Consider the following 25564-nt stretch of genomic DNA (forward strand, 5'->3'; position numbering starts at 1 on the left):
TGTTCTTTGCACAATTAGGGATGGGCAATAAATCCTGGCCAAGCCAGCGACGCACAAATCCTGTGAGCAAATTTTATAAAAAGATTCTGTCATTGACTCCTCAAAGACACCCTTTATCTCCAGCACCGTAATCTTCTGCTATTCAATACTGCCACTCTCCCTCCCGCTTAAGAAAGATGTACATGTAAATAACACATTGGTCTATCAAAAATGTTGCTGCCCGGTCATAGCTGAGAAGAAGATGGGTGCAAATATTTTCTCATGCGGAACACAAAGGTGTTTGGTCACATTTTATAGGGGTGTACAAGAAATATCAGCGCCTCGGGTGGAAAACAGGAATGATGGAAACCTGAACTGAAAACACTTTCAAGTATTCACCAAAAATATTTTGCAAAAACAACACAACACCTCAAAATAAATAAGGTACGTTAAATTGAAGAAAAACTGTTTTGAATTTATTCTGAAAGTATATACAGGGTATGTTTACCTCTCTAGGGCATGATTCATGTTCTTAAGCACCGTTGATGCATGCACATGATACACACATGTTGTAACTCATGTTGTGTTATCTAAAATTAACACCGAAAGTTGTTTTGTAAGTTGTTTGTTGACAATAGGGGTGGCATGGTTAGCACTGCTGCCTCACAGCGCCAGGAATCCGGGTTCAATTCCAGCTTCGGGCCACTGACTGCATGGGTTTCCTCCGAGTGCTCTGGTTTCCTCCCACACGCCAAAGATGTGCAGGTTGGGTTGATTGGACATGTTGAATTGCCCCTTCGCGTCAGGGGGACTAACGGGGTAAATACATGGGGTTACGGGGATAGGGCCTGGGTGGGATTATTGTCAGTGCAGGCTCAATGTGCCGAATGGCCTCCTTCTTCACTGTAAGGATTCTATAGATTCTATGGATATGTAGGGCAAGTGTATGAGCAAACAGCAAACCGAATTCTGTTCTCAAGGCCTCCAAACCATGAACATTCAGAAGCTCAAAAAGAAACCAGTTCTTATTTATTGCTCCGTTTGGGTTTCAAGTAGTCAAAGAGAGGTTCGAGTCCCTCTTCTATAAGGTCCGGCAGTGGCTTGGTGAGGGGGTTACGTTTGACATGGAGGCCTGTATCGAGTGAGTGGTAGGCCAATCTCTCCAACTCAGTCAGCATGGGGAGGTTTGTGGGGAGATTCTCAATCTCATTGTTGTTTACGTTGAGCAGCTTGAGGGGCCTCAGCAAGCAGATGGATTTGGGCAGGAACCGAAGCTTGTTTTTCTCTGCGATGAAGACCCTCATGTTTTCCAGTTGGCCCACACTCTCGGAAAGGCTTTCAATTTTGTTGCAGCCAACGTGTAAGAAGGTTAACCTCCTCATCCGGTAGACACACGCGGGCAACTGGGCGAAGCGATTGTTGCTTAAGTTGAGCTTCTCCAGCTTCCTGAGCTCCTCCAAGCTCTCAGGGAGTGACGAGATCATATTGTACGAGAGGCTGAGGACCTGGAGTTTTTTGCACTGGCTCAGTTCTTGTGGGACTTCCTTGAGACAATTCCAGTCAGCAAACAGAACCCTCAGTTTCTTCAACATTCCAATTTCTTTTGGCAAAGTCGCCAACTGATTTCCCAGCAAGTTTAGAATGATCAAATTCTGAAGGCTGGCAATGCCAGGATCAATACTCAGGAGGGAATTATGCGACACATTCAATTTTTCTACTTCTGTTACCTGCCAAGTGATTTTAGGGATTTCGGTCATTTCCATCATCGCTAGCCCCAGAGAGTTGTGGCCATAAACCATCTTCAATTGACTCCTCATCTCAGCGACCAAGAGTGCATCTTCCTCTTCTGAAGGCACTGCTCCTTGTCTTTTAATCGATTTCCTCAGCTCTTCCTTTGAGACATTCTTTGACACACAAATTCCCATCCTTAACGGCTCAGGTTCCCACACGAGTTCTGTCAATGGCCACCTGTAAAAGTAGACAGTGTTCGAGATTTTATACAATGCAGCAAGCAAGGTCAGTCAGGCTAATCGAGTAGTCAGCGTGTATACCATTTATATCCCGCAGGTGGCATTCCAAGGCGCACACTGCCATTCGTCTACAAGCACTTATCACAAGGAATCATTGGAAAGGCGGTGGATAAGGGAGCTGAAGCCTGGAGGGTCAATTTATGATGGTGACTGCAGAGTGATCTGCGAGGTACATAGGGCAGACAACATTGCAAGATGTACAAGCCTTCAGGTTGCATTGCAATGCGTGAGAGTCTGTGTTGCAATGCCCGGTAATTGCTGCCATTATGCCAGTCTCTATATCTCTCATCAATGCCAAAATCCATGCATTGGGCTGACAGTGTAGTATGACCCCCACATATGGACTGCCTAATGGAAGAGATTAGACAAATGGGGATACTCAAGATCTTGGGCATCAGGATATTTAACTACTATTTGTTCAGGGATGTGGACAAGGCCGTTCCTAATGCCCTGGAGAAGGCGGTAGTGAGCTGCATTCTTGAAATTCTGCAATCTATGTAGTTACGTCCACAGTGCTGTTAGGGTGAGAGTTCCAGGATTTTGACCCAGCAACAGTGAAGGATGGCGTGTGAGTTGGACACGGTTTGCAGGAGGTGGTGTTCCTAATCACACCGCTTTACAACCTGCACCAACAACAACCAGCCCCCATCAACTGCTGAGGACGGCACGGTGGCACAGTGCTTAGCATCAACTGCTGTGGGCGGCACGGTGGCACAGTGGTTAGCACTGCTGCCTCACAGCGCCAGGGACCCAGGTTTGATTCCCGGCTTGTGTGGAGTTTGCACTTTCTCCCCGTGTCTCTGGGTGCTCCGGTTTCCTCACACAGTTTGAAAGATGTGCTGGTTAGGTGCATTGACCCAAACAGGCGCCGGAGTGGCGACTAGGGGATTTTCACAGTAACTTCATTGCAGTGTTGATGGAAGCCTACCTGTGACTAATAAATAAACTTAACTGAGGAGCCTGAGAGCACATCACAGAGATGTCCACTGACCTCCCACCCTCACCTCCGCATCTCCCCGCCCCGCTGAGGAGCTTGGGGGTGCCACAGCCTGATCTTCATCACATTAGCTAGCATTGGGGACTCAATTGTCAAACCAAGCCCCCAGCCCCCCTCTCAAAGGGGTCACACCAGCTAGAAGCAGAATGATAGAAAGGAGTCAACATGATGGGAAAAGGTATAGAGGTAGCCAAATAGAAACGTTTGCACACAAATGAAGAATTTTAGAGCTTTGGAAGAGCTGTTATTTGTGTTATTGCTCAGAGTTCTGTTCTATTTGGCTATGATAATTTGTTGGTTGGGCCTCACTGGGAGCAGCTTCATTGCTTCAAGTAGCAGATAGAGTCATCACATTGCACATTGATCAATGCCACTTAAATACAGTGAAACACTCCAGCCTAAAATGTGAGACTGGGCAAGAAAGACCCTTAAGTGGCCATAACGCACCCGGGAAGTGTAAAATTTTGGCCCCTATCTTAAACTACACATCTCAAAGGTTAATTTCTGAAAAGGATTTTGATTTTTGATTTGATTTGGTTTGTTATTGTCACATGTATTAACACACAGTGAAAAGTATTACATAAGAAAGAACATAAGAAATAGGAGCAGGAGTAGGCCATCTAGCCCCTCGAGCCATCATTTTTTGTTTTTTGTGCGCTATACAGACAAAACATACCGTTCACAGAGAAGGAAACAAGAGAGTGCAGAATGTAGTGTTACAGTCATAGCTAGCGTGGAGAGAAAGATCAACTTAATGCAAGAGTCATTCAAAAGTCTGATGGCAGCAGGGAAGAAGCTGTTCTTGAGTCGGTTGGTACGTGACCTCAGACTTCTGTATTTTTCTCCCGACGGAAGAAGGTGGAAGAGAGAATGTCCGGGGTGTGTAGGGTTCTTAGTTATACTGGCTGCTTTGCTGAGGCAGCAGGACATGTAGACAGAGTCAATGGATGAGAGGCTGATTTGCGTGATGGATTGGGCTACATTCACAACCTTTTGTAGTTCCTTGCGGCCTTGGGCAGAGCAGGAGCCATACCAAGCTGTGATGCAACTAGAAAGAATGCTTTCTATGGTGCATCTGTAGAAGTTGGTGAGAGTCGTAGCTAACATGCCAAATTTCCTCAGTCTTCTGAGAAAGTAGAGGCTTTGGTGGGCTTTCTTAACTATAGTGTCAGCATGGGGGGGACCAGAACAGGTTGTTGGTGATCTGAACACATGAAAACTTGAAGCTCTCCTAAAACACCTAAAAACTAGAGGGACCTTTAAAGACGTCATTAGGGTAAGGTAGCTTGAACAGTTAATTTCACAACTTTTGGGAAAATTCATCGAAACAGAATTCTTTTTTAATTCTTTCATGCAACATGAACACCACTGGCATGGTCAGCACTTTTGCCCATGTTTTATTACGGGAAATCAAATCCAGGCCAGTGATCATAGAAAAAAACTTGTCAAATTATTCATAAAACCCTCCTATTAATCATCCTACCACAGTCATGTTCATCTTTGATTTCAGAGCAGGTTAACTCATTGTATCTTTAAATGTGTTAATAATGAAAATTATCTCAATGCGTTAATTGCATCAAGGGCCTGAACTTTACATTCTCCCCCCATGATGGGTTTGGAGGTGTGGGGAGTGTGAAAGTGCATGGATGGGATTCCCCCGAGATCTCACCCGCCCCAACCTGGATGTAATTTTATAGTGGGGCGGGCAGTGCCTCAGACAGCTCGAATTAAGGGCCTTTACCTGCCAAGCCTCAGTTTTTAAGTTGGCGAGTGCTGGATAGCTCAGGGTGGGAAATGGAAAAAAATCTAACATCTCAATCTCGGGCAGGAAAGTGAGAGGAAGAACACTTCTATCAAAAGCCCCCCCGCTGATTGGGGGCATCCTCCCCTCAAGGACTAGACACCTCTAGACTTCCTCATTCCCCACTCACCTTGATCCAATCCCCAAATAATCCAGTTGCCTCCCTCACAACCCCTCCCACCCCAGGAGTTCCCTACCCTTCCCTCCGGGACCCCTCCCACTTACCTGGTCTCCATGTCCCAACACTGAGGCCAGGCACGTGGCAGCAGTACCTCTCCCGGCCACTGCAGCGCTGTGTCTGGTTAGGCTGGATAAATGTCAACCAATCTGATTGGCCCACAGCTCTCCAAGGCGGGAACTCCTCCCCGCTCATTAGCTTGTGGAATGGCAGCGGGTCTGTCAGGGTCGGCAGGCATGTGTTGCCCACCGAAGCTCCGGATGGCAGGGTTCAACATTCAGGCCAAGGTGTAGCAACTGGTGAAGGCTCCTTTGACAGCACCTTCCAAATCTCTGCCACCAAGAAGGAGAACAGCAGCAAACACATGGGATCGCCACCACCTGCACGTTCCTCTTTCTTTTTGCAAAAATATTTCATAAAACATCTGAAAGGACATTACAAACATTTCAAAATGGCCACCACACAAAGTGCAATAATATTCAGGCCCTCTACGAACATCATGTTGCACTCTGAGGTGCTTCAATACAATTGTGATCCAGGTATTATTCACCTTATACATTCAATGTGAGCCATTCAGCACGAGGGGGTTCTGTACAATTCCATTTCCCTCAGTTCACGATGGTTGAAAGGTCTTAAACAGCTCCCATTGCACCTCTATGGCAGCTGCCCCAAATGTCAGTGTGCCCCTCGGCACATAGTCCTGGGCTTTGGAATGTGCCAGTCTGCAACGCTCAGTTGAAGACAACTCCTTGCACGGGAAGGCCAACAAGTTTCAGGCAACCGCAGTGCGTCTTTCACCGAGTTGATGATCTTCCAGTAACAGCTGATGTTTGTCTCGGTATGTGTGTCTGGGAACAGCCCGCAGAGCACAGAGTCCGGTGTCCCCTGCAAGTTCCTCTCAAAGTCACTCACCATCCTGACTGGGACTATATTGTTGTTCCTTTACTGTCACTGGGTCAAAATCCTGGGGAACTCCCTAACCGCACTGTGGGTGTACCTACACATCAGGGACTGCAGCGGTTCAAGAAGGAAGCTGACCACAATCTCCTCAAGGGCAACAAGGGATGGGCAATAAATACTGGTCAGCCAGCGACGCCCATGTGCCATGGATGAACAAAAAAAGAATCAGTTGATGGTAGATTTCAGTGGGTAGATATTGTGCAATTTTGCATTATGCAATTGTGGCTAAAGTCCACTGGGTTGGAGGGTCAGAAAACGGAGGGAACCCAAGTCCACCAGATTTCTTCCTCTTGTTTAATTCCAAAAGAAGTCCCAAAACAATTGAGAGTGGATGGTTCTCTGACCTACTCTCAGGAGTGAAGAGGCCTTGTGATGCAGTGCATAGTGTCCCTACATCTGACCCAGAAGATGCCAGTCCAAGTTCCACTTCAGCACTTGATGGCCTCTGAAGCTGCATACAGAACAGGACCACATAGGTTGATATCAACCTATAAACCCTTCCAATATGCCGAGAGCAGGCAGTAAGAATGGAAGAGACTCCTGCTCAGCCATGCTTGATGCAGAATGGCACCTCGCAAGCTATAGCTTCTGGAGACAGGCCAGTGACCTGTTCCAGGGAAAAATCAGCTTTGGAGACAGACTTAAAATCGTGTTTTGGCTGCTTCGCATGTCACCGGATGTGAGTAAGAAATTAAGAGGTTGGGGAGTAATTATCTGGAGGCAGTATCTCACATGCTGCATTTATACAGGCACCAGATTCTGAATCACAAGAGTCTCTTGTCAATAATTTCTTGAGAAAAGTACTGTTTCACAGTCTTCACCCAAAGCACAGTGGAAATCCCATTTCCCCCAATAAACAGGGTTACGGAAATCCAGTTGTTGGAGTGGGGGCCGTTTGTGCCCAGCTGCCCAACCTCACTTTGCTTGGACCATAATAAAACCATATGGCAAAGGGGCAGAATTGGCCATTCGGCCCATCTGCTCCTCATTCAATGCCATCTGACATCACAATCCACAACTCCACTTTCCCGCCTTATTCCCGTACCCATTGATTCCCTTACTGATTAAACATCTGCCTTTCTCAGCCTTGGACATACTTAATGACCCAACCTCCACAGCCCTCGGGTGGTAAAGAATTCGACATATTAACTACTCTCTGAGAGAAGAAATTCCCCCTCATCCCTGTCTTAAATAGGCGACCCCTTACTCTGAGATTGTGCCCCCTGATCCTAGACTCTCCTACAAGGGGCAACAATCACTCAGTATCTCACCAGCCAAGCCCCTCACAATGCTGCATGTCTCAATAAAGTCGCCTCTCATTCTTCTAAACTCCAATAAATACAGGCCCAACCTACTCAACCTCCCAAACGAAAATCCGTAATGCGTCTGTGGTGTGTGTGTGGGGGTGGGAGAGGTCTAAGGGCCATTCACTGTCAGTGATTTTGATTTGATTTGATTTGATTTATTATTGTCACATGTATTGTTTCTTGTGCGCTATACAGACAAAGCATATCGTACATAGAGAAGGAAAGGAGAGAGTGCAGAATGTAGTGTTACAGTCATAGCTGGGGTGCAGAAAAAGATCAACTTAGTGCAAAGTAGGTCCATTCAAAACTCTGATGGCGGCAGGGAAGAAGCTGTTCTTGAGTCAGTTGGTACATGACCTTAGACTTTTGTATCTTTTTCCCGAGGGAAGAAGGTGGAAGAGAGAATGTCCGGGGTGCGTGGGGTCCTTAATTATGCTGGCTGCTTTGCCGAGGCAGTGGGAAGTGTAGACGGAGTCAATGGATGGGAGGCTGGTTTGCGTGATGGACTGGGCTTCATTCACGACCCTTTGTAGTTTATTGCGGTCTTGGGCAGAGCAGGAGCCATACCAAGCTGTGATACAACCAGAAAGAATGATTTCTATGGTGCATCTGTGAAAGTTGGTGAGAGTCGTAGCTGACATGCCAAATTTCTTTAGTCTTCTGAGAAAGTAGAGGCATTGGTGGGCTTTCTTAACTATAGTGTCGGCATGGGGGGACCAGGACAGGTTGTTGGTGATCTGGACACCTAAAAACTTGAAGCACTCAACCATTTTGACTTCGAGCCCATTGATGTAGACAGGGACAACTACCCTTCCTGAAGTCGATGATGATCTCCTTTGTTTTGTTGACATTGAGGGAGAGATTATTGTCATCGCACCAGTTCACCAGATTCTCTATCTCATTCCTGTACTCTGTCTCGTCATTGTTTGACTGATCGGGGGCGCGATTTAAAAATGGCGCCACAATCTCTGAGGTGCTGACCTGGCCAGCACTATCAGGCCCCGCCCTGCCCTGCCAGAGTAAGCCCCGCCCACTGATATTTTATTTGCAGAGAGGCTCAAGATTTGGAGTGAAAACTGGGCGGCGCGGCTGGAGAGTTTGACGCCGGTTTCCAATCAGAGCCTGACACTCATGGGAAAATCACCACTGGTGTGTCAACTTTCATCACATATCGGTTTTATCAGGCTACACAGCATTAAAAAGCAGAATACTGTAAAACAATATAGCATCTTAACTGTTCACTCCAACACACAGAAGCCAGTTGTGATCCTGTTTATTGTTTCATTCATTGATGCCAGTTTCTTCCCAGAAGATTTTGACCGCCCTGCTCCACCCTTGTCTGTCTTGTGTTACCCTGACATATTCCGCTTCCGTCAACCACATTGTTTCATTGTTTAGTTTATTTATTCGGTCACGAGGGTGGCACAGTGGCACAGTGGTTAGCCCTGCTGCCTCACAGTGCCAGGCCATGCTAAATTCTCCCTCAGTGCACCTGGAACAGGCACCGGAGTGTGGCGATGAAGGGATTTTCACAGTAACTTCATTGCAGTATTAATGTAAGCCTACTTGTGACTAATAAATAAATGAGTTGGCTTGCATTAACACTGCAATGAAGTGACTGTGAAAATCCCCTAGTTGCCACACTCCGGCGCCTGTTCGGGTACACTGAGGGAGAATTTAGCATGGCCAATGCACTTAACCAGCACATATTTCGAACTGTGGGAGGAAATCAGAGGAAACCCACGCAGACACGGGGAGATCGTTTAGACTCTGTACAGACAGCAACCTGAGACCGGAATCGAACCCGGGTCCCTGGGGCTGTGAGGCTGCAGTGCTAACCACTGTGCCACCATGCCGCACCCAAAACCAGTGCATTCATTTCCAGACTTTAAGTGAAACTTTCACATGCGTACCATGATTCTAACATGCAGAGATAATTGAACAAGGTTGGACACTTTAAGGCTGTGACTGGCCGGTCACGATTGGGTTTGATTTCACGGTAATGTTGGGATATTTAATGATCATCGAATCGATGCTTGTGTTGCTCCAAGCGGAGTTTGAATCCTGATAAAACTAAGCGCTGCAATGTCAACTTTCGAAACACAATGCATGTACTTACAACTAATAAATCCAGGTCCTGGTGTCGAACTCCGTACAACACACTGAGAGCACTTTGTAACTGCTGACGAGGTCAGTTTCAGTGAGACCAAATTTCAGAAGCAGCTGCCTCTGTCACTTGGTTTGATGTGAGAGTGGTGGAACTTCTGATATACAAATAGATCACTCACATTACTCACTTGTTTTTTTTTGTTGTTGTTGTCTCAAGATAGTCTTTCCATTTCAATTAATTAAGTAGCTCTTGCAGGGATAAACTATAAATAAACTGCTGAATCATAGAATCGCTACAGTACAGAAGGAGGCCATTTGGTCCATCGAGCCTGCACTGACAACAATCCCACCCTATTCCCCAACCTCACATATTTACCCTGCTAATTCCTCCAAAACCAGGGTCAATTTAGCATGGCCAATCAGCCTAACTCACACACCTTCGGACTGTGGGAGGAAACCGGAGCACCCGGAGGAAACCCATGCAGACACGGGGAGAATGTGCAAACTCCACACAGACACTGACCCAAGCCAGGAATCGAACCCGCAGCCCCGACGCTGTGAGGCAGCAGTGCTAACCACTGTGCTACCGTGCCGCCCCCGTTCTATCTTAATTTTAAAGCCTGTTTATTTTCTCAATTTCTTTAGGTCAACTTACCAAAACTCAATTTTTGTCGCAATGGACAAAAAGCAAGAGTCTGGAATAAAGAAGCGATAGCTTTTGACTTGAGCTGCTCCAGCCCTCAATTCCTGACAGCAATGTAACAGAAGCACAGGGACAAGATCGAGCAGTAGCTGTACTCCATTATTTGAATAGTGACATATAGTTCTTCACACTTTGCCTTCACCCTCTCTAGATTAGCTTGCCATCATTTTCGGATATGCCATACTGCAACACTCTGTAATGGGCCAGGTCACGCATACACTTTCCTCTGATTAGTTTGACAATGCAATTCACCGTCGCAGGATTTCAGACCATCTCTTGTTTCACAGTCGGTCATCCACCCACTTTGCTTTTGACTGTGTAAGAAAAGTGGGAAGATTTGGATTAATAATGCTGGCACCCTTCTCAGAGTGACCAAGTAATCAGAATGAAGATCTTGGAGTGCATTTGGCGCATTCGCGTTTTGTCATGTTTTTCAGATCTTTTTCAGAGAATCATGATGGCCTTAATGAGCTCACTGCAGCCATGAGATGGGGCTGTGATAGCTTGCAAACTCCTGTTTTCATCTCCAACCTCCTTTTCCTCTCCAAAGTCCTTGAATGTGTTGGCACCTCCCAAATACATTCCCATTGTCCCTGGGGTTCCGTGCTGTGTCCCTTCCATCAGGTTTCCTATAATATCAAAGTGGCCCTTACCAAGGTCACCCTGCAGCAAAGGTAAACCATCCCTCTCATTCTTTCAAACCTGCCTTCAGTCTTTGGAACAGTTGACCACACCATCCTCCTCCAAGCCTCTCCACACTTGGCCATTTCCATTTGTCCATAGCCAGATACATCTTCTCTTCCCATTCCCCTACCACTACTTCTGATGTCTCCTAAAGATCTATCCATGTTCTCACTAATTTCTCTTCTATATGAACGTAGAGACGTGTGAAATAGGAGCAGAAGTAAGCTATTCACCCCTCAAGCCTTTCATTGAGATCATGGCTGATCTATTTGTGTTTCTAATTCCCATCTACCCCTTTGAGTCCCTTGACTAAAAGAATCTATCTACCTCTGCCGTGTGGCAGCACAATGGCACTGCTGCTTCACAGCACCAGGGACTGGGGTTCAATTCCAGCCTCGGGTCACTGTCTATGTGGAGTTTCCGCATTCTCCCCCTGTCTGCGTGAGTTTCCTCCAGGTGCTCTGGTTTCCTCCCACAGTCCAAAGATTTGTGGGCTAGGTTGAGTGGCCATTCTACATTGCCCCATAATGCCGGGGGCTAGCAGGGTAAATGTGTGGTGTTATGGGGATAGGTTCTGGGTGGGATTGTGGTCGGTGCAGACTCGATGGGCCAAATCACCTCCTTCTGCACTGTAGGGATTCGATGATTCTATATCCTTAAAAATATTCAGTGATCCCACCTCCATCGCCTTCTGAGTCAGAGTTCCAAAGTCGCACAATCTTCTGAGAAAAAAATTCTCCTCGTCTCTGCCCAAAAAAGGCAACCCCTTATTTTAAAACCCCTAGTTCTGGACTCACCCACAAGAGGAAACATCCTTTCCACTTCCACCTTGTCAAGATCATTCCGGATTCTGTATCCTTCAATCAAGTCACCCCTCGCTCTTCCAAATTCCAGTGGAAACAAGCCCAGTCTGTCCAACCCATTCTCATCAGACCACCAGCTCATTCCTGATAACAATCTAGTAAACTTCCTCTGAAACACCTCCAACACATTTACATCCTTCCTTAAATTAGGAGACCAAAACTGCACAGAGTATTCAAGATGTGGGCCGGGATTCTCCCAAAACAAAACGAAGCACTAATGGATGGTAAGACGGGAGAATTTCCCGCCTGTTTTTTAGGCGTATTTACCTGAATGATTCTCCAACATTCTGCGCGTCACAATGTGCCTCAGAGAGATTCCCGCTGCAAAGCCAGGGGCGGGGCCTCATCCCGCCCGACAGTCCGTCAGCATCGCACTGAGCAGCCCACTGTGCATGCGCTGAGGTGTCAGTGCAGAGATCACCACAGATGCACTGACGCCAACCCCCCCGCCCCCCCCCGCCCCCATCACCAACCTCCTGATCGCTCTGGCCTCCCGATTGCTGGTCTTCCCCAGAACCCCCTGACAGCTGGTCCTCCTGACCACCACCCACCGCCCGCCCTCCCCCCCCCCCCCCACAGTTGCTGGGCTACCAGGCCGCCCCCAAACCAGCACTGATCTACCCCCCACCAGGCCAACCCCAATACCCCCTCCCCAATGACCAGCCCTGACACCCCCTGTTGACCAGCCCAGAACTCCCCTCCCCCAAAGACCAGCCCCAACCCCCGGCCCGCCAATGGCCAATTCAGAACCCCCCCCCTCCCCGATGACTAGGCCTGAACCGCTCCAATGATCAGCCCTGACCCCTCCCCGCCCCCCGATGGACAGCTCCAACCCCTCGCTTCCCGATGACCAGGCCCAAACCAACCCCCACCCCCATGCTGAGCTCCAAAATCCCCCTCGATGGCCATCCCTGACCCTCCCTTCCCTCGATGGCCAGCCCCTACCTCCCCTCCCCAGTGATTGGGCCCAAACTGCCCCCAATTACCAGGCCCAAACCGCTGCACCCACCCCCCATTTGGCCTTATCCCACCCTTTACCACCACTGTCACTTGGAGAGTAGCAGCAAGACACCCCTCCCCGCCCCCACCAAAGTTCATCCCCCAATAGGCCCTGCCTTCAGTATGCCCCGACTCCTCTGGCCCACTCTCTTGACACTGCCCTGTGCCCAGTGGGTAGTGTCAAGGTCCCGGTAGGCAATGCCAGTTTGCCCTTTGGCGGTGCCAGGGTGCCAGGCTGGCATTGCCCAAGGGCAGCCCCCTCTGCCCCTGACCTCCTGGGGGGGCCTCAATGCCCGGTGTCCCCACCAGTGGGGTTATTCTGCCTGTTCCGCATTAGTGGGAACCACTCCTGGTGGGGGGAAGGGGTGGGGGGGGAGGGTGGAGATGCCAGCAGTCCTGGAGAATCCCGTCCCAGGCCTGCTAATCATATGGATATTGTCATTTGCTTCATATAATCGCTTCATGAATGGTCTGATAATCAGCTCCGTGCCACTTTCCAGATATCTTTTACTGAATTCAAATTCCACCATCTGCCGTGGCGGGATTCCAACGCGGGTCCCCAGAATATTAGCTGAGTTAATGATTAATAGTCCAGCACTAATACCACTGGGCCATCGCTTCATGTTTAGACCAAACTTACAAGCAACATATCTTAAGAGTTGGAGCTTCTGTACCCAGTATCCACAAAAATTAATTTGACTGGTCATTTCTGTAGATTAGATTGTGCCAGTAACACTGAGGACAAAATACATTCAATGAACAGTATCAGGGAAACCCGCTAGAATAGGGAAAATGAGATGGAAACAACCTCTAAATTGCTACAAGAATGTCCTTTCTCACCATTTCTACACTTGTCTGTACTGCTCAGTGCCCAGCATTGAAGACCCAGTTGGGAAAGCGAATTGCGTGGAGGATGCGGAAAGACTGCAGAGAGATTTGGATAGGCTAAGTGAGTGGGCGAGGATCTGGCAGATGGAGTATAACGTTGACAAGTGTGAGGCTATCCACTTTGGAAGGAATAATAGTAAAATGGACTATTATTTAAATGGTGAAAAATTACAACATGCTACTGTGCAGAGGGACCTGGGGGTCCTTGTGCATGAATCGCAAAAACTCAGTTTGCTGGTGCAGCAGGTGATCAAGAAGGCAAATGGAATGTTGGCCTTTATCGCGAAGGGGATGGAGTATTGTGGTGGACCTCAGTTGTGCCTTTGTCCTATATGGACCACCGTTGTGTGTGCTTGTCATACCTGGACACATCCCCTTCCAGTTTGGGTCCTCCCCTCAGCACCTAGTATAAAGGTGGCTGTCTCCTCCCCCTTGTTCAGTCCAGGTTGGTTATATGTTGGGATCTGCTCCTGATTCTGTTGTGAATAAAAGCCTACACTTATATTGGCATATCGGTAGTCTTTCGCCTTATTGATAGCGCATCAAGTATAAAAGCAGGGAGGTCTTGCTGCAATTGTACAAGGTACTGGTGAGGCTGCAACTAGAGTACTGTGTGCAATTTTGGTCCCCTTATTTGCGGAAGGATGTATTGGCCTTGGAGGGAGTACAGAGAAGGTTCACCAGGTTGATACCGGAGATGAGGGGGTTAGCTTATGAGGAGAGATTGAGTAGATTGGGCCTGTACTTGTTGGAGTTTAGAAGGCTGAGGGGAGATCTTATAGAGACATATAAGATAATGAAGGGGCTCGACAGGGTAGAGGCAGAGAGATTCTTTCCACTTAGAAAGAAAACAAGAACTAGAGGGCACAGCCTCAAAATCAGGGGGAGTCAGTTTAGGACAGAGTTGAGGAGGAACTTCTTCTCTCAGAGGGTAGTGAATCTCTGGAATTCTCTGCCCATTGGAGCAGTGGAGGCTACCTCGTTAAATATGTTTAAGTCACAGGTAGATAGATTTCTGATCAATAAGGGAATTAAGGGTTATGGGCAGCGGGCGGGTAAGTGGAACTAAACCACTATCAGATCAGCCATGATCTTATTGAATGGTGGGGCAGGCTCGAGGGGCTGGATGGCCTACTCCTGCTCCTATTTCTTATGTTCTTATGTTCTTATTAATGGGCACTCATTTCATCTGATGTCCCGCCAATGTAAAGGGCACAAGGAAATAAGGGGCTCAACTGAAATGTTCTCCTGCATCTTTTGGTATTTTCACTCAGAGGATGGTGAGTGTCTGGGACGAGCTGCCAGAGATAGTAGTAGAGACGGGTACAATTTTGTCTTTTAAAAAGCATTTAGGCAGTTACATGGGTAAGATGGGCATGATGTGGAGTTGTTGGTGTTGGACTGGGATAGGCACGGTAAGTAGTCTCACAACACCAGGTTAAAGTCCACCAGACGAAGGAGCAACACTCCAAAAGCTCGTGCTACCAAATAAACCTGTTGGACTTTAGACTACTTACTATGGGTAAGATGGGTATAGAGGGATATGGGCCAAACATGGGCAATTGGGACTAGCTTAGTGGTTAAAAACTGGGCAACATGGCCATGTTGGGCCGAAGGGCCTGTTTCCATGCTGTAAACCTTTACGACTCTACTGCAATTCTCACTTATTTCTAGTAGGTGCTTTTGCTGAGAGACACTTCTGACCACAAGTCCATCAAGCAATGGTCTGAATGTCCTCGGGGCCCTGAGGGAAAAGGAGACAGTGGATCCTGGAGGATGCTTCCCTGAGCAGACTGCCAAAGTCATCCGGCAGAACTCCAGATCAATAGAACTTTTAAGCAAGCACCAAGATCTATGATGGCTGGTGATGAGAAAGGCCCCCGCTCCCCCCCCCCTCCCCCCCCGTCAGATTCTTCTGGGGTAGCACGGTGGCACAATGGTTAGCACTGCTGCCTCGCAGCGCCAAGGACCTGGGTTCAATTCCCAGCTTGTCTGTGTGGAGTCTGTACATTCCCCTCATATCTATTTTAGTTAGTGAGATTTTGCAAGCCCAGGTAAGTCATGGGGGTTACAGATAGTGTGACATGAACATGTGATTGAGTCTGTGTCTATATATGCCCTGTTTGTGAAACAAATCCTGCACTCACCTGATGAAGGAGCGGCTCTCTGAAAGCTCGTGCTGCCAAATAAACCTGTTGGACTTTAACCTGGTGTTGTGAGACTACTTACGAGGTTTCCTCCGGATGCTCCGGTTTCCTCCTATAGTCCGAAAGACGTGCTGGTTAGGTGCATTGGCCATGCTAAATTCTCCCTCAGTGTACCCGAACAGGCGCCAGAGTGTAGCGACTCGGGGATTTTCACAGTAACTTCATTGCAGTGTTAATGTAAACCTACTTGTGACAATAAATAAACCTTAAACTAAAGGAACAGCTGGAGACTTGAGAAAAAGGCAAGTGTTTTTCTTATTGTTGTGGGGCACTAAGGGGCCTCAGCTTTCTGTACATTCAAGGGAATACAATCTTAGCCTGTGCAGCTTGTCATCATAACTTAATCAAATAAGACCTGGTGTCAGTCAAGTGAATTTGCTTTGCCCTCCATTCCGAGACCATCAATGTCTCCAATCATCCTTTACTGCGTCTGTTATGTCCTAACACTAGAGGGAGCAGGATGATCCACTTGCGTTTCACTCTCGTCCTGAAAGATGTGGCAGAACTCGCAGCCTCAGAATATCAATCGCTAACACAGCCAGCAGTCAATATCTCACATCCTCACTCTCTGTAACTCAGCTAGATTCTGGAACCCGCTATTCAGAGATGGTCAATATGGTCAGGGAAAGGCCTGATGCAGCATTCATCACCTGACGGTAACAATCACAACCATTTGAAAAGTGTAGAATTTACCATGTTGCATTGTGCCAATGCCCCTTGGCAGCAGATTGTGCAACATCGCTGATAATTCTTATCCTCGTCACAGTTAGAGAGAAAAATAGAAAATGGGCTTCAAATTTTTAGAAAGAAAAGCACTGCCCTGAGGGGGAAATTAAAGTTGTATTAATTTTCAGCATTGCGTGTAGATAGTCTGCTTCTGCCATATTGCACAATAACATTGTACAGTTCATCAAATATTGTCTCTGGGTGATATCTTCACACCCACAGAGCAAGGACTTTCAATAAAGATTGGAAATTCAGAGTAATAGGCTGTCTTGGAAATGTAGCCAGCATAATTAAGGACCCCACGCATCCCAGACATTCTCTCTTCCAAGAGATACAAGAGTCTGAGATCCTGTACCAACTGACTCAAGAACAGCTTCTTCCCTGCTGCCATCTGACCTTTGAATAGACCTACCTTACATTAAGTTGATCTTTCTCTTCACCCTATCTGTGACTGCAACACAACATTCTGCACCCTCTCCTTCCCTTCTCTATGAACGGTATGCTTTGTCTGTATAGTGTGCAAGAAACAATACTTTTCACTGTATCCCAATACATGTGACAATAATAAATCAAATCAAATCACAATGACTGTAACACTACATTCTGCACCCTCTCCTCTCCTTCTCCCTTATGTACTCTTTGAGTGGTATGCTTTGTCTGTATAGCACGCAAGAAACAATACTTTTCACTATACACCAATACATGTGACAATAATAAATCAAATCAAAAATTACTAACTTCATAGTCAACGCTTTAAATAAAATAGTCTTTTATTTCATTCAAATCACGACAACAAATAGTCAATAAGATGTGTCCAATATATGTCATATCAGCTCCAAAGAGCAGAGTGCAAATACTCCAGTATAATAAGAATATAAGAATACATAAGAACATAAGAACTAGGAGCAGGAGCAGGCCCCCTCGAGCCCACTCCACCATTCAATAAGATCACGGCTGATCTTTTCGTGGACTCAGCTCCACTTACCCACCCGCTCACCATAACCCTTAATTCCTTTACCGTTCTCCGCAATGTCACCTCAGAACAAAAAATGAAATCTGCCCCATAGTCACTTCCATTATCCCCAAGAGAGAGATAGTTTTCATCATTTGTCATCCTCTCTTTTTCATTTCCTTCTTTCATGGGATGTGAGCATTGCTGACAAGGCTTAATTGTTGCCCAGTCCTATTTGCCCTTGAACTGAGTGGCCGTTTCAGAGGGCAGTTAAGAGTCAACCACGTTACTGTGGGCCTGGAGTCACATGTAGGCCAGACCAGGTGAGGACGGCAGATTTCCTTTGCAAAAGGACATTAAAGTTTATTTATTAGTATCACAAGTAGGCTTACATTCACGCTGCAATGAAGTTACTGTGTAAATCCCCGGGTTGCCACCCTCCGGTGCCTGTTTGGGTACATTGAGGGAGAATTTACCATGACCAATCCACCTAACCCGCACATCTTTGAACTGTGGGAGGAAACCAACATAGAGAGTGACCCAAGCTGGGAATCAAATCTGGGTCCCTGTGAGGCAGCAGTGCTAACCACTGTGTCACCGTGCTACCCCAGTGACCCAGATGGGTTTTTAGGACAATTGAGGTTATGGGCATCATTACCGCGACTAGCTTTATATTCCATATTTTTATTGATTGAATTTAAATTCCACCAACTGCTACGGTGGGATTTGAACCCATGTTCCCAGCGCATTAGCACTCTGGGTTACTAGTTCAGCAATATTAGTCACATGAAGCCTTGCCACTTTCCATTCCCTTTATATCTCTATCACCCTATCTCTGTGTCTGCATTTCAGTGGCCACAGTAATACATTAATTTAAGTTTTTACACTGCTATTAAAAGATGCCAAACAAAGTAATAGCCCAATCCATTACATGCCGTAATCAGAGGGAACTGAGAGGAATCAAAGTAATTCTGGAATTAGTGATGAGAGTTTATGCAAAGCTACCCAATTAAATTACACAGTCAATTCTAGAAAACATGACCTTTATTTCTGAGTTGTACCGGTGATTTTCTGATACGCTCTGTCAGAATGCGAGATTACCTACTGTTATGAAGTTCACCAACTCAGAACACTAAAGCCTTTGTGTCTATTATATAGAGAATGATGAATATCTAAGGTAATTACCATGTATTAAACTGAACCATTGCCTACAATCTGGTCTCCTATTCTTTAAAAATATAAACTACAAGCCATTCAGCCCAGCCGGCGAATGCCTCGTGTAAGCCTTGTCTCATTCTAATTACTTCCGTCCACTCTTTTTGTTCTTCGATAGACATAGATATATATTGAAACTTACAGGATACTGTGAGGCCTGGATAGAGTGGACATGGAGAGGATGTTTCCACGAGTAGGAAAGACTAGAACCAGAGGGCACAGCCTCAGGCGAAAGGCACGATCCTTTAAAACAGAGATGAGGAGGAATTTCTTCAGCCAGAGAGTGGTGAATCTGTGCAACTTTTTGCCACAGAAGGCTGTGGAGGCCAGGTCATTGAGTGTCTTTAAGACAGAGATAGATAGGTTCTTGATGAGTAGGGGGATCAGGGGTTATGGGGAAAAGACAGAAGAATGGGGATGAGAAAAATATCAGCCATGATTGAATGGCGGAGCAGACTCGATGGGCCGAGTGGCCTAATTCTGCTCCTATGTCTTATGGTCTTATGGTCTTGCGGTCTTATGGGTCAAAGGTTATGAGGAGAAAGCAGGATTAGACTATTGAGTTGGACGATCAGCCATGATCGTGATGAATTGCGGAGCAGGCTCGAAGGGCCAAATGGCCTCCACCTTCTCCTATCTTCTATGTTTCCATGAATGTGGGCATCTCTGGCTTATAACCAGTCTCTACAGTTCATCGCTGAAAATGTGGTGGTGGACCATTCCTATTTCATACGACTGAGTGGCTTGCTGATCCCTTCAGAGTGTAGTTAAGAGTCAACCACATTGTCTTATTTACTTCTTATGGTGTTTTTATCTGTGACTGATTGAACACTGTGACAGGAACGTCACGTTGCCTTCATTGAACTTCCCTTCTGCGTTCTGTTCTCCTTTTCTTTCCCGGAAGGAGCAGACCCTTGCTGGGAATATGGGAAGGTGAGTTTTCCCATCCCAGCACTAGGTGGGGTGTAACAGTTGTGACTCTAATAGTCATTGTCACGGAACCAGGCCAGCCACACGGGATACTCTCCCATCAGCCTCGTTTCACATTCAGAAAGAGCTCTTTCTGCTGACTTATCCTGACGCAGAGAACTCGGAGGACAATGGTTATGAACTGAGGGGCCAGCAATCATAGAATCATATAATCCCCACAGTACAAAAGGAGGCCATTCGGCCCATCGAGTCTGCACCGACCACATCCCATCCAAGCCTTATTCCCGCAACCCCACATTTACCCTGCTAATCCCCCTGACACTAAGATCAATTTAGCATGGCCAATCAACATAACCCACACATCTTTGGACTGGTTAGTCTCCAGCTCGTTCTTTAGCCCCCCCTCCAACCCCATCAGCCCCGCACCCCTCTTTCCTTTGGTGGCTACTTGCCCCCCGACCCTTCAACTTTGACCAACATGCTAACAAACAGAATCTGACTTTGCAAGCCGCCACGTGGCTTCTATCCATTAGTTGGGCCGACACTTGTCTTCTGTCATGTCAGATAATTTGTGGCAAAGACCAAGTTCTTCAAGGGCATACTTTGGTGATTTCTATCTCTTGAGTTGTGATGACTCCATTGGCTGGGTCATGTGAGCTGAATGGATGACTGCCACATCGCTATTGACATGCTCTACGGTGAGCTTGTCAGCATGAGGCCAATGGGTCGCCCACATCTACGGTACAAGAACGTCCATAAGCGAGTCTACAAGTTGACCGCGATCAGAGTTGATGCATGGGAAGCCCCCACTGCTGACTGGAGTACCTCAAGATAAGCAGTCAGGAAGAGAGTAGAAAAAGCAGAGGACCAAAGAAGATGACGGAAAAGAGTGCCTGCCAAAGGGAAAACATGTTGAGTCGGGCCAGCGCTCTTTGTTTGTGCCGGCTGCGGTAGGGACTGTCACTCACAAATCAACCTCTACAGCCATAACGGACGATGTTCAGTCCAGAAGTGACACATGCATCCTGGACGCAGTCCGAGATGTGCAGATATCTCACTAAGTAACTAACCTCAATCAGATGAAACAATTTGTTAAAAATGACGTTTCATTTCTTTCACACACAAAAACAGAAAATGCTGGAAAATCTCAGCAAGTCTGACAGTATTCTTTTTGGAGAGAGAACACTTGTAGGGAGTGGGATAGCTTGATCTTGGTTTCAGATGAAGGTCGGCACAACATCGTGGGCCGAAGGGCCTGTTCTGTGCTGTAATGTTCTATGTTCTAGAGTAGAGCCTACGTTTCAAGTCTGATGACCCTTCTTCAGAGCTGACGGAGGGTCACCCAGACTCAAAACGTTGGCTCTATTCTCCCTCCACAGATGCTGTCAGACCTGCTGAGATTTTCCAGCATTTTCTGTTTTTGTTTCCGATTCCAGCATCCGCAATAGTTCGCTTTTGTTTAATTTCTTTCACCCGCTGCCCACCGCCCCCCCCCCCCCCCCCCCCCCCCCCCCGCCTCCTCCGCCTCCCCATGCACTATTTGAGTGATAATGGATGTATATTTGCATTTGCTTGGTGCTTCCAAACTGCATGATAGACAATTATCAATTTATATTTGTTTTAAAGATAATTAGTCACAGATAACAATAGTTAGAGCCAACACTGCTCAGGATGCTTAAATGTCTTTTCCTACATTAATTGGATCACCCCTCCGTGCAATGAATAGAATACGAGAATTACACTTTTGCAAATGAATCCGTCTCTATTCTCTGAAGCTTGATTTGCAAAGTGTTGTCTATTGTTACTTTAAGCATGACATGATGATGCATCAGACACCATCTCCAGTCTACAGATGGATCGTTTACATTTTTAACCTTGTCTACAGATCTTTAGATTATTTGACCAGATGTCCAGATCTTGTGCATTGCTTACTTCATTTCAGTCACTGCTGGACTGTAATTGAACAGTTTGAATTCCTTTCTTGACTCATTCTCGTAGGGTTCAATGAAAATGTCGGGCCCAGATTGCCATTTAAAACCTGCCAGGCAGCTCCCTTGTGGGCAAAGTGCAGATATGTTCCTCAAGCGTAGAGAGTAGCAAGTTCCCAGGTTCAGATCCGGGTCTGTGCTGAGTCACTTGGGGCTGCTTCTGTGGAGCTCCAAGTTAACCCTTTCTTTTTTGTAACAAGGAATATCACGGCACAGAAAAACAACTTTCGGCCCATTGAGTCTGTGCTGGCTCTTTGCAAAAGCTATCATTATCTAATTAGTCCCACTCCCCTGCTCTTTCCCCAGTGGCACATTGGTTAGCACCGCAGCCTCACAGCGTCAGGGACCCGGGTCTGGTTCTAGCCTTGGTTGCGGAGTTTGCATGTTCTCCCTATGTCCGGGTGGGGTTTCCTCCGGGTGCTCTTGTTTCTTCCCACAGTCCAAAGATGGGCAGGTTAGATAGATTGGCCGTGCTAAATTGCCCCTTAGTATCCAAAGATGTGTAGGTGAGGTGCTGTGAGCGGCACAGTGGCACAGCCTCACAGTGCCATCCCAGCTTGGGTCACTGTCTGTGTGGAGTTTGCATGTTCTTCCCGTGTCTGCATGGGTTTCCTCTGGGTGCTCTGGTTTCCTCCTGCAGTCCAAAGATGTGCGGTTTAGGTTGATTGGCCATGATAAATTGCCCCTTGGTGTCAGGGGGATCAGCAGGGTAAATATGTGGGGTTACGGGGATAAGGTCTGGGTGGGATTGTTGTTGATGCAGGTGTGATGGGCCGAATGGCCTCTTTCTGCATTGTAGGGATTCTATTCTATGATCAGACATGGTAAATGCACGGGATTATGGGGATAGGGCAGAGGGGAGGACCTGGGATGGGAATGCCCTGGCGGGGAGTCAGTGCAGACTCCATGAGCTGAATGGCCTATGTCTACACTGGAGGGATTCTATGATGTGGAGATGCCGGCGTTGGACTGGGGTAAACACAGTAAGAGTTTTAACAACATCAGATTAAAGTCCAACAGGTTTATTTGGTAGCAAATGCCATTCGCTTTCGGAGCGCTGTTCCTTCATCAGATGGAGTGGATATCTGCTCATAAACAAGGCATACAGAGGCACAAACTCAAGTTACAGAATACTGATTAGAATGCAAATCTTTACAGCTAATCAAGCCTTAAAGATACGGACAATGTGAGTGGAGAGAGCATTAGGCACGGGTTAAAGAAATGTGTATTGTCTCCAGACAGGACAGCCAGTGAGATTCTGCAAGTCCAGACAAACTGTGGGGGTTACCGATAGTGTGACATGAACCCAAGATCCCGGTTTAGGCTATCCTCATGTGTGCAGAACTTGGCTATCAGTTTCTGCTCAGTTCCGATGCGCCACAGTGAAAAACCGCACCAACCTCCTCAGAAGACAAACACGGGACACGGTGGACAGAGTACCCTTCGTCGTCCAGTACTGCCCCGGAGCGGAGAAGCTATGGCATCTCCTCCGGAGCCTTCAACATGTCATTGATGAAGATGAACATCTCGCCAAGGCCATCCTCACACCCCCACTTCTTGCCTTCAAACAACCGCACAACCTCAAACAGACCATTGTCCGCAGCAAACTACCCAGCCTTCAGGAGAACAGTGACCATGACACCACACAACCCTGCCACAGCAACCTCTGCAAGATGTGCTGGATCATCGACACGGATGCCATCATCTCACGTGAGAACACCATCTACCAGGTACACGGTACCTACTCTTATAACTCAGCCAACGTTGTCTACCTGATACGCTGCAGGAAAGGATGTCCCGAGGCATGGTACATTGGGGAAACCATGCAGGCGCTACGACAACGGATGAATGAACACCGCTCGACAATCACCAGGCAAGACTGTTCTCTTCCTTTGGGGGAGTACTTCAGCAGTCAAGGGCATTCGGCCTCTGATCTTTGGGTAAGCGTTCTCCAAGGCGGCCTTCACGACACACGACAACGCAGAGTCGCTGAGCAGAAACTGATAGCCAAGTTCCCCACACATGAGGACAGCCTCAACCGGGATCTTGGGTTCATGTCACACTATCGGTAACCCCCACAGCTTGTCTGGACTTGCAGATTCTCACTGGCTGTCCTGTCTGGAGACAATACACATTTCTTTAACCTGTGCTTAATGCGGTCTCCACTCACATTGTCTATATCTTTAAGGCTTGATTAGCTGTAAAGATTCGCATTCTAATCAGTATTCTGTAACTTGGGTTTGTGTCTCTGTATGCCTTGTTTGAGAGAAGATATCCACTCCATCTGACTAACGAGCAGCGCTCCGAAAGCTAATGGCATTTGCTACCAAATAAACCTGTTGGACTTTAACCTGGTGTTGTGAGACTTCTTACTGTGTTTACCCCAGTCCAACGCCGGCATCTCCACTGTAGGGATTCAGAGCTTTGCCAATATCTCCTGCAAATCTGTTCCCAATTAACTTTTGAAAGCTACGGGTACCACTGAAACGACCCCTGCCAGCATTTCAGGCAACGCATTCTAAAAATCTTCCTCTCTGATTTAATTTGATTTGATTTACTTTTGTCGCAGGTATTCGTGTGCAGTGAAAAGTATTGTTTCTTGCGCGTTATACAGGCAAAGCATACCGTTCACAGAGAAGGAAAGGAGAGGGTGCAGAATGTAGTGTTACAGTCCTAGCCACGGTGCAGAGAAAGGTCAACTTAATGTGAGGTCGGGTCCATTCAAAAGTCTGACAGCAGCAGGGAAGATTGTGGGTCTGAACAGACCCTTCGAATGTCTCCTTCCCCTGCTTTTCAATTGTACATATTTCTGTGTATTTCAGCATTCTCAGACCTTTCCAGAAGTATCATTTAATTACATTTACTGCCAGAAGCCGAGAAAATCTGACACAACCAATTGTAACAAATTGAAGTGTTTCCACACAGTGCTGACAATAAGGCAAAATAATCTCATTTCCCACATGTACTTGGCTTTCATATTAACATTGACATTCTCATTCTCTGGATATTATTTACCCTTTCAATTACATTGGGACTGGGGTGCTAAACTGGTTGCCTTTGTAACTTGCTTTGTTTGCTAAAAGAAAGTCAGTTGGTGCAATAATATTTCATGGCTTCAGTCTGTGGCAGCAGGGTGGTGGAGGTTCGCGTCCGTAGGTGGTGGTCTTATCTGTGGCCATTTTAACAAGTTTGGGAATGTTATTCCCAAGCAGCACGATGGCCCAATGGTTAGCACAGCTGCCTCACAGCGCCAGGGACCCGGGTTCAATTCCAGCCTTGGGTGACTGTCTGTGTGGAGTTTGCACGTTCTCCCCGTGTCTGCGTGGGTTTCCTCTGGTTTCCTTGCCCCACTCCAAAGATGCGCAGGTGAGGTGGATTGGTCATGCTAAATTGTCCCTCAGTGTCCCAAGCTATGTAGGTTAGATGGATTAGCCATGGGAAATGTACAAAGTTACAGGGATAGGGAGGGGACGAGGGCCTGGATAAGATACTCTGTCGTACAGTTGTTGCAGACATGATGGGCTGAATGGCCTCTTCTGCACTGTAAGGATTTGACGATTCTATGACTTTAGAAGGATATATTAGGGGGAGCAACTTCCATGTGGCATTCTTGCCTTCCTGGTCCTCATGCAGAATTCCGGAATGCCCTGTGGAGATTAATCCAGTAACTCGATAGAGGATAAATGGGAGCACTGACCCCAGGCATTTACCTTAATAACCAGTGGCATATTTAAAAACCATGGAGTGACTTTAACTCTGTGCCAGTGGGTGCATTTTTGATTTGATTTGATTTATTATTGTCACATGTATTGATTGAGATGCAGTGAAAAGTATTGTTTCTTGTGCACTATACAGACAAAGCATACCGTACATAGAATACATAGGGGAGAAGGAAAGGAGAAGGTGCAGAATGTAGTGTCACAGTCACAGCGAGGGAAGGTTGGGATGATTTGCTGGAACTTGAAGATATTAACAGGAATGAGAAGCGATTTCTGCTGCTTGAGGAGTTTCAGGCTCGGAAGCACAGTTCAAAAATTAGAAGCAATCT

General features: G+C 46.9%; 1 protein-coding gene across 1 annotated transcript; it reads right to left on the bottom strand.

The window, feature by feature from the left end:
* Positions 1–433: 433 nt before the first annotated feature.
* LOC144496061 (uncharacterized) lies at positions 434–9504 on the bottom strand. The gene is made up of 2 exons (XM_078217019.1): positions 9372–9504; positions 434–1947 (listed from the first exon to the last, which is right to left on the bottom strand). The coding sequence occupies exon 2, from the start codon at positions 1902–1904 to the stop codon at positions 1005–1007; it is 900 nt and encodes a 299-aa protein (XP_078073145.1). The 5' UTR covers positions 1905–1947; positions 9372–9504; the 3' UTR covers positions 434–1004.
* Positions 9505–25564: the final 16060 nt, after the last annotated feature.

Source organism: Mustelus asterias, chromosome 7 (assembly GCF_964213995.1).
Source record: "Mustelus asterias chromosome 7, sMusAst1.hap1.1, whole genome shotgun sequence".
NCBI lineage: Eukaryota > Metazoa > Chordata > Chondrichthyes > Carcharhiniformes > Triakidae > Mustelus > Mustelus asterias.